This window comes from Haliotis cracherodii, unplaced genomic scaffold, assembly GCF_022045235.1.
Source record: "Haliotis cracherodii isolate W230 unplaced genomic scaffold, xgHalCrac1.p SCAF_10, whole genome shotgun sequence".
Taxonomy (NCBI): Eukaryota; Metazoa; Mollusca; class Gastropoda; order Lepetellida; family Haliotidae; genus Haliotis; species Haliotis cracherodii.
In genome coordinates this window covers 16,871,430-16,881,809 of record NW_027266265.1, presented here as the reverse complement: position 1 = coordinate 16,881,809, position 10,380 = coordinate 16,871,430, and the positions used below count along the sequence as shown (strand labels likewise).

The 10,380-nt window shown below is 38.8% G+C and overlaps 1 protein-coding gene across 1 annotated transcript; it reads right to left on the bottom strand.

Annotated features, from left to right (window-relative positions):
- Positions 1 to 1,555: 1,555 nt before the first annotated feature.
- LOC139447452 (eukaryotic elongation factor 2 kinase-like) lies at positions 1,556 to 6,150 on the bottom strand. The gene is made up of 2 exons (XM_071228805.1): positions 6,052 to 6,150; positions 1,556 to 3,015 (listed from the first exon to the last, which is right to left on the bottom strand). The coding sequence occupies exon 2, from the start codon at positions 2,996 to 2,998 to the stop codon at positions 2,213 to 2,215; it is 786 nt and encodes a 261-aa protein (XP_071084906.1). The 5' UTR covers positions 2,999 to 3,015; positions 6,052 to 6,150; the 3' UTR covers positions 1,556 to 2,212.
- Positions 6,151 to 10,380: the final 4,230 nt, after the last annotated feature.

Here is a 10,380-nt window from a genome sequence, read left to right as displayed (position 1 = left end):
GTCAATGTTGTGTCAATGGGAATGCATTGCAGCCCCGCTCTCAAATTCACTGAAACATGACGAAACGGTTATTCATTTGCTGCTGCCGTGCTAAATCCATTAAGTGTCCACTCATTCACCCCATTTGCGTGCGTTTATTTCAAAGTAATACTGTTCTCTTATTACTCACAGCCATCGTCAGAAATATCTCATAAAGCACACGGACAGGAATTTTGAAAAAGAAATTGGTCTCGCGGAAACTAGAAGAGAATGCTTTCTCTTTTTGGGGGGGTTGTCACGGGACTGAGTAATCTCAAAAATTAAAGCCCCGTGGGGATTCCGTTGCTCACAATATCAATCAAATAATTGCCACACTGCAATGTATGTGTTGTTTGTGGATGGTTGGTTGGTTGGTTGGTTGTACAGTTATGTGTACGTACATTTGTTACGTACTTTCTTAAAGTGTTACACGCAAGCAAGGGCATACTGGATTCATTGGGGATATGTGAAAGAAAAACAATGAATTTGGCGTTCGACGAAAATACTTTTATTACAAATCAAATATTACCATACAACAAAGAATGAAGAAACAACATTGACAATAATACAATGATGAAAGGGCATACTAATATATCCCTTTTGCATAGATCCGTGAACACATTTATTGTATAAAGCATTGGCAGTGGTATGCTGAAGGTAATCAGTGTGAAGTGTTAATGTTTCACAATTACCCAATACATTTTGAGTTGTTTGGTACAAATAGGCATGATGAATTTAGTATATCTGTATTACAACACTCGGCGTTACTATCCTATGTTACATTTACCTACTGATCGAAAGCAAGCATCACTCATACATTAATTCTTATATAGATCTTTAATTCGACTTTATGAGACAAGTTACACACTTGAGACAGCACACGAATAGATACAACTTAGAAGTCATCTGAAACAGCATTTTAATCAGACTTATAAAAAAACAACGTCTTCTTATTAGTGTACAAATACCCAATAAAAAGGCACAAAATATATTTTGTAAAAATATGTTGAACACCGAAAGTAAAGCTAGCAATACCCAATGTGAATGATAACTTGTGAGTCAGTTCCCAATTGCTAAAAAAATTATCTGAAGCTCTGTGGTATTATGAGTTATAATGAGACATTAATCTTGACACCAGTACGTTCCTTTTAAAAAGTTGATAGGGGACGCAAGTTAAGCTCTATTATACTTAGACAGCCTTAGATACAATGGAGAAGGTATGGCTAGACTTACACGGTAGGCCCTAGTGTAATTCAAACACAGACCAGTGATCACTAGCTTTCATTTGCGTATTAAATGAGGGACTAGCTGGTACTACTGAAGCCATGAACATATAGCATGGTACACAAAGCCTTGAACATATCGTATGGTACACAAAGCCTTGAACATATAGCATGGTACACAAAGCCTTGAACATATAGCATGGTACACAAAGCCTTGAACATATAGCATGGTACACAAAGCCTTGAACATATAGCATTGTACACGAGAACTAATATTGCACATCTAGAGTCAAGCAGGCTATTTTTAAAAAAAGACTAGGTCTACTTCCATGGCCCAAAAAACATTTAAAAGAAAAGAGGGCTATAATAAGTACAAAGCTAAAGGAGACTTGCACAAACTAACATGTCACATGTAATCGGAATTCAGTTGTTGCATAGCATCACGATGACACATAGAAGCGTCCGTAAAAGCACCAGTTATATATACAATGTTACTTGGAACAAATTGTCTTTATCTTTCTTTTCCGAGGACCTGTTCGTCATTGAGATTGCTGTCCCTTGGCAAGAGTTCGTGAAGAAGTAACCATATAATATGATCTCTAATGAAACAAGTTCATTTAAATCACGTCAATCTGGACTGTAGCGTAATCCTTGAAATTGTCTGGATTAACACATACAATGGTACAGAGATCGTGTTTATTTGTAAGGCTTTACCAGCAGTAATCGTCCGGAAGGAAGAGTTTCTGTATTAACGGGGTCCGAACTAACGAGGTTTCTCTGCATGTGGGTCAGACATCTTCTTCTGTGGTTCACATACAGCATTCACACAGTGTATGGTATTTTGCTCACGCAATGAAACACAGACTTTCCCAAGCTGACACAGAACCGACGATCATTTCGACAGTGCCAGGAGCACTTTTTTGGCAATTGAGATTGCAGCGGAAGGTTCAAGCATCAATCTCACAGTTTATTCAGCCATCGCAATCAACAGGTGGAGCCGAGGGAATGGCTCGGAATGATGGCGGCTCGTATATGTTTTCAAACGACGGAGGTGGCGAGAGTGGATGCATCCTGGACCATTTCTTACACAGATCATTACAGCGATGTGTCTTGAAAAATTCGTTGATTCCGTGCGCACCAAGATCTGTAGGGCCGAACTCTTCGTTCTGCGAATGGATTACGGGAATGGTCACGTGGTACGACCCGCCATGTTGGACTCCTTGGAAATCGCAGATGACAAGGGCCCCTCGTGACTGGTGATACGTGAAATGGGAGAAGGCTTCCAGAAGTATTCCCCTCTCATATTCGCCTTCTGTGTTCGTCACGCAGAAGCGTGTAAACTTCCCTGGAATGTGTTCTTCTATTCCGACCCATTCATTATCGTTTAGGCTTCTACTTCTGCTGCGGTAGCCCAAGATGTCGTTTATCTTTGACACAGAGTCCATGAGAGCCACGATTGGAACGTTGATTTTAATGTCCCACCGTCCAGGGTACTGACTGTTGAACATGTCCAGGAAGAGATTGGCCGATTGTCCTTTTAGTTCCTCATTTTGCCACGCTTCCTGGCTCCGAAGTTGATTTCTGAAGGCCTTCACGACCACCGTCTCGCCTGACCTTGGTCCAAGGCCATTCAAGCAGCCCTGATAGCACTTCTTCCGGTTTCCCTTTGCGAAAGATTTCCAGTCGATGCCGACCCAGTAACTATGGCCGTCCGAGTCCGTAGAACAGAGAGTGTCGGTGCTCAGTTGGTTGCCCATTTTGTCTGATGATTCGCCTGAAAGATTAAGAAAAACATTAATTATTAATGTTAATTTCGTAAATTGGCGTGACGTTGAATTCAGATTTCAAATCAATTAGTCTCTGCTTTATGGATCAGCAGGTGTTTCAGCGTTCGCTCGCCAAACCGATGAAATTGTTCGATTTATATCTTCCAATTAGCATCACGACGTTAGCCCAACGTTGGCAAAGATTGGCAAAGACGCGGCCGCATTTTTTACATTGGCCCAATATAAGCGATAACGTTGACCCAACGTCTGACTGCCTTGCCCAGAAAAGAATCTACCGCTGTTACATATGACGCCTATATAATGTAAATGAATTTAACCAAACCTATGACGTGTTGTAAGATATCTATTCAACTATTTTGCATTTTTATAATTTTGTAATACAGTTCATGTCAATTTGAATTTAGAACCGTCTTTCCCCATCACCGCCAAATCGGGATGTAATGGCGGATGTGCTTTGGAATAATGATCTCCCCCTTAGCGCCAATCGGTTAAGCAACCTTTGCTTGTGGGGAGGTGCTGGTGGCAATTCACAATGTTTATATTGTATCTCAATATAAAGTATATACAACCAGGTTGTATATATGTGGTATGCCAATGTCATGGATCCACTCTATACATACATATGACGAGATGGGCTCAAGTTTATCAGGGTTATCGTTATTTGCATGGCATTGAGGCTGCATATTGTCCTATATCCTGACTGGGTTGCTCACCATGCATTCCAGTGTAATCTAATCTTGAATAGATATGCTTTTTGCCATTACATTACAATTATTGTCTTGTCTAGTCGAATCCGAGATTAATACTGTGTGTAATTAGCACCTGATTTACACCTGTACATTTTAACACTAAACACGTAACGTTGGCAACGTATACGTTCGTCATGTAACCCTGATCTGTTGGCTCAGTGACTGGTGACGAGTTGAAAGAATGTTTATGACTAGCCCCGTGAACCATATGAACACAACATTGTGATCAACCGCACATCTACCTGGCCATTGTCCCATGTTACCTACACAACATTTAGTACAAGCAGGCACCGCGGGTCGTCAGTTATTGAGAAGGAGCTGTAGACTAAATATAAGTGTGTATAACCTGATCATCTACACTGCTTGTATTTGACAGTGAAACCGATACAGCAAGTATAGGAAAACCCCGCTAATCCGGACTAGTGTTCACACCGAAATCGCACGGATAAACGAATACTTGACACGGAAAACTGCTACAGTGCATAAATGTAAGCGTTTCCAACTGTAATCGCGGAGTTCCGGAATAACCTCATAACTGATAGTATCAGGCGGTGGGGGTAGCCTAGTGGTTAAAGCGTTCGCTCGTCACGCCGAAGGCCCGGGTTCGAGTCCCCACATGGGTGCATTGTGTGAAGCCGTGATATTGCTGGAATATTGCTAAAAGCGGCGTAAAACCATACACACTCAGACTGTATCAACCTTCTCGAGATCAAATACCACAAATATTGATGTTCTTACTCATGCTCGCGTTATAGGAAATCTTAATATATGATCATGGAACTCAATTTTGTATATGCCGACCAATATGTATGTAAATGTCTTATCTAAGATGCATATTGCCTCTATTGACTATCTGTTGACAGCACCACTGTGTACCCAGAATACGTACATTGCACTATGCGGAACGGAATATATACGACCAAGACATACGATATAAGTTACCAGATCCGAATCCACAGGTAACAAGCATAAACAAACACACAATGAAATAATTTGAACGAAATTATAAATTATATATGCTAAACAACAAGTGAATGTACCCCAGTAAGCCGGCAAGGAAACATATACTTAGGATGATGTGCATTGATAAACATATCCGTCGGTACTTAAAATGGAGCCAGAATAATTACAAGATGTAGAAGACAGGCCCCACAACGCAACAATATTAATAACAGTAATATCGTACGTGTTCTGTGTTAAACATGTATAATAAATATGATATCACACTGTAGTCTGATATAACACCTATGGCGATAAAAAAAAATACATGGTCATAAGTAATACTTCCTACCTCGGAATTTGAAGACGCGTTACCATACAGACGACGGTCAGTGAAACAGCCGGATCCAGGCTGACCAGATGTGCATAGCGTCCACTTAGTTACTCCTGATATTAATGTGCAAGGGTATTTCCTAATGACCACGGCTGACCGGTCAGCATCAATCGATCACTGCAAGCTCATTGGTCAGTGAACGGCACCTGGCACGCCAGCACGTGCTTATGACCGGCAGCTATTGATTTCAACGGTATCATTGTTATTACAGCCCAGAGATTATTCTAACGGTTCTGCGGATTAACCCAAGGGGATTAGAATTCCTTATTTGGGCTTGGAGTTGATTACTATTGTGAGGTTCGTTGTGAAATTTTGAAACTGATCTTCTTTTCCAGTTATCCCTCTCGGTATTGTAATATAATCATGGCAGGATTTAACGTGTCGGTGCATGTAGAAGTATTTCATTTGGGGGAATATTCTTTACAATACAATATTCTTCATGGAATATTTATTTTTTTATTCAGTTTCCTTATAAACGTTAATGTGATATATTCTAAAAATAAATATTGATTTTGAAATACTTCTCTAATTTGAGTGGTTATATCTACATGTACTAATAAGCTGTCTTTGTGAATGATATATGTGTAGCTATAATGTTGATGTAGGCACAGTTAGTTTATATCTATTTAACTTACCTAAAACAACAACCGTCCCTTAGACCACTAAATTTGAAACATTTTTAGTAGTAGTATCTCACAAACACAAACGTTGTATCACAACGGCTGTGGTGTGTAATCCGCTCTGTTTCACTCGAACACTGGTACGTGTTGTGTTAAATGGAAATAGGCTCATAAAATAACAATTGGTGCTTGGACAAAAGGTCAGACACAGTGTCACACTGCCGGAATCACATCAGACATGTAGAGCGAGATCGTTCACTCACTTTCTGAACTACATTGTAATCTGACCTAAAAAATACTTCACAATATATATAGTCTTACCTTACAAAGCTCTTTCAAATATATCAATCCAGTTAAGGAATCGATTTGTCTGTATTACACAAACACTTGTTGCAGAAAGTAGTTCCTTTTCGTTCGACAGATAAGTTGTGTTTCCGTGGATTGGATGCGCATCGAAATATTTATACTGTCTGTTGTGTCTTGCTCCAGTGACGCCATGCGTGTATCTATTTTTAGATGCGATGGTCACGTGGTATCTTTACCTTACAGCCATTGGATAAAGGCGTGTTTGCTAGCCGATTGACCTAAACATAGCAACTGACTGACACCTTGATACACATACGTACGGTGTTTTCTGCCGGTGATGTCAGCTTAAAACTTAATAGCTCTGGAAAATCCCACCAGTTTACATCTACATCTGCATTTCAGGTGGATGCAGGTTGATATGAGATAATGATGTATATTTAGTACAAATTACCCACTTGCGAAATGAAGGCCACTGTACGAGCCTTGAGTGTTAAAAACTCAAACATAGGAGTATGCATGTCAGTTCCTTTGTATAACATCAATACTGCAATACACATTTAGTCGAGCATGTTATTTGATCACATCGGTTAAGACATACACCCCACATATACGTATGTAGGAGATCTCTGACGTTAGAGACAGGCATCTCATTGCGAAATGGTAGACGAAAACTGATTTTTATTACGACGAAATTGATCAGTGTATGGAAGGACCATAGCTATTTGTACAGACCTGGACAATAACTCACACCTTTCAATGTGTTTACAGTGGGTCCCTTGGAAATACTTCTCGTGTTCACTTATGAATATTATATTTAGGATTTGTTTGGATATCCATTTAGCTAATTACATTACACCGAGTGAACATTTTCTCTTTTATGTGTATGTGTGTGTGCGTGCGTGCGTGCGTGCGTGCGCGCGCGCGCGTGTGTGTGTGTGTGTGTGTGTGTGTGTAGATTGATACTGAGATCATTTTGAATATAAATGTGTAGATTGATACTGCGATCATTTGGAATATAAATGTGTAGATTGATACTGAGATCATTTTGAATATATATGTGTAGATTGATACTGATATTATTTTGAATATAAATGTGTAGATTGATACTGCGATCATTTGGAATATAAATGTGTAGATTGATACTGCGATCATTTGGAATATAAATGTGTAGATTGATACTGCGATCATTTGGAATATAGATGTGTAGATTGATACTGAGATCATTGCGAATATAAATGTGTAGATTGATACTGAGGTCATTTGGAATATAGATTTGTAGATTGATACTGAGGTCATTTGGAATATAGATTTGTAGATTGATACTGAGATCATTTGGAATATAAATGTGTAGATTGATACTGCGATCATTTGGAATATAAATGTGTAGATTGATACTGAGATCATTTGGAATATAAATGTGTAGATTGATACTGCGATCATTTGGAATATAAATGTGTAGATTGATACTGAGGTCATTTGGAATATAGATGTGTAGATTGATACTGAGGTCATTTGGAATATAAATGTGTAGATTGATACTGAGATCATTTGTGATATAGATGTGTAGATTGATACTGAGATCATTTGGAATATAGATGTGTAGATCGATACTGAGATCATTTGGAATATAGATGTGTAGATTGATACTGAGGTCATTTGGAATATAAATGTGTAGATTGATACTGAGATCATTTGTGATATAGATGTGTAGATTGATACTGAGATCATTTGGAATATAGATGTGTAGATCGATACTGAGATCATTTGGAATATAGATGTGTAGATTGATACTGAGGTCATTTGGAATATAGATGTGTAGATTGATACTGAGATCATTTGGAATATAGATGTGTAGATCGATACTGAGATCATTTGGAATATAGATGTGTAGATCGATACTGAGATCATTTGGAATATAGATGTGTAGATTGATACTAAGATCATTTGGAATATAAATGTGTAGACTGATACTGCGATCATTTGGAATATAAATGTGTAGATTGATATTGAGGTCATTTGGAATATAGATGTGTAGATTGATACTGAGATCATTTGGAATATAAATGTGTAGATTGATACTGAGATCATTTGGAATATAAATGTGTAGATTGATACTGCGATCATTTGGAATATAAATGTGTAGATTGATACTGAGATCATTTGGAATATAGATGTGTAGATTGATACTGAGGTCATTTGGAATATAGATGTGTAGATTGATACTGAGATCATTTGGAATATAAATGTGTAGATTGATACTGCGATCATTTGGGATATAAACGTGTTATTGATACTGAGGTCAGCCTGAGCAGACGATGGATGCATGCCAATGCATGTAGCTTTTATGTGACTATCAAAAGAATCTATTATAACTGGTCTCACTTGTGAAATAAACAGAGTGGGTGTGGTTTTACACCGATGTAAGCAATATTCCAGCAATATCACGGCGGGGGACACCAGAAATGTGCTTCACACATTGTTCCCATGTGAAAAAAATTTAACCCGGGTCTTCGGCGTGACGAGCAGACGCTTTCACCACTTGGCTTCCCGACCGCCCCAGACGCATCTCATTTTCATCATCACAATATTAATATGTAGCAATTTGTAAAAGTGACCGTGATCAATAAACTTAATGATATCTAAACAACACTGAAATATGGTCACTAGTGCCGTGTGAAAATACTCTCATGGTCCTAGACCGTTTATTTGTTGTTTACGCCAACTATGGGTGATGGCATATCGAGTCTGGGCCAGGTAATCCAGTGATTGACACCATGAGCATCGATCTACGCAATTGGGATACCATGACGTGCATCAACCAAGTCCCGATCCGTTAGTCTCCACAAGCATGGGTTGCTGAAGACCAATTCTAACCCGGATCTTCACGGGATTCCCTGACCGCATACATACATATTACTTAGTAATACTCTAACCTGTGCATATATTTCACAAGACTTTCATCATGTTGTCGGGTTCTGCATGCAAACATCTGTTTCTACTACACCGAAGCAGCATACCCAGAAAGCAAGAGATTGTAGCGCAGTGGGAAAACGCACCTCTGTCCCTAGCCTGCATATGACAATGAACTTCACACTTAACATTTCACTGGTATTTCATCAGGCCCGCCACACATACCATGCGTGGATCCATGCAGACAGGAGGTGCGCACCCACTCCTTGACCCTGCCTTTAGCAAACTTATCAGTAATGGTATAAACACATATAACTAAATCATTTAGAAACATATTTTCAACAAATATAATTATTTCACTAAAGTTTGGTTTACCAATTCAAATTGTTTCCTGAAAGTTACATTTGTTCTAACTTAAGTAAAAAGCCTCTGTAAGGCCGTAAACCCAATAATCCTATGGACCCTACCCTTAACCTAACCCTTACTTGAGACTGTCAGCCAACAATATACAAAATATTAAACGTATGATTAAATTCCTTTGTCAAGTACTGAAAAATCGAGCCGTTTTTCTGCATTTACATTTGATTTTATTATTATATTAGATTACATATTTCCATATTGTTTTTATTGTGGGTCAAGGCATAATGTATAGAATGAATTGTGTCTTGTCAGTCTGTAAAATACATGCACGATTTTTAATTCCTCAAACAGTTTGCATCAAATACATATTCCCATTTTTTTAATAAGACATACGTTCTCATTTGTTTTAGTATTTTAAATTTACACTGTGTAGGGTATTCACAATACTTATCTGGAATATATACACTCTACGCAGATGATCATATGAATTTCATATTCAATGGTCGTTAAATGGTTGAAATAATGCCGACGCGACGTTAAATTTAACTTACTCATATTCAATACGAAGTATATTTATTTTCAATATATCCAAAGGACCATATTTCAAAAATTCTAAGTCTTTCGGTACGGGTGGCCCAGTAGTCTGAGGCGTCGTAATCCGCTGTGTAGAGTTGCGTCCCTTGGGCACGCCAGAAACCTATGATCGTGGGGTAGAATCGCGGTTCGCCCCGATTATGTTTCTAGGTTTGTCAGCACCTTACCCGTGCTCGTGGGTTTCACTAAAGTGGTAAATGTCTGAGACCTGCATCACTTTCGGCCTTCCTACCACATTGTTCTGAGACGTGATACTGGAATACTGTTCAAAGCAGCGTTAAACCCCAACTCACTCACTCTACGTAGGTTCTTGTCACAAATTAGCCGTTTCTATATTTACATCATAATGCATTGTTGCAATCAATATATGTTAGACTCAACAGATGCATCATTGGATTGTCTGGTCCAGACTTGATTATTTACAGACCGCCGTCATATAGCTGCAATATTGCTGAGTGCGGCGTTAAACAACAAACACAA

Coding starts and splice junctions, on each gene's coding strand:
- LOC139447452 (XM_071228805.1), bottom strand. CDS start 2,998: ATGGGCAACCAACTGAGCACCGACACTCTCTGTTCTACGGACTCGGAC.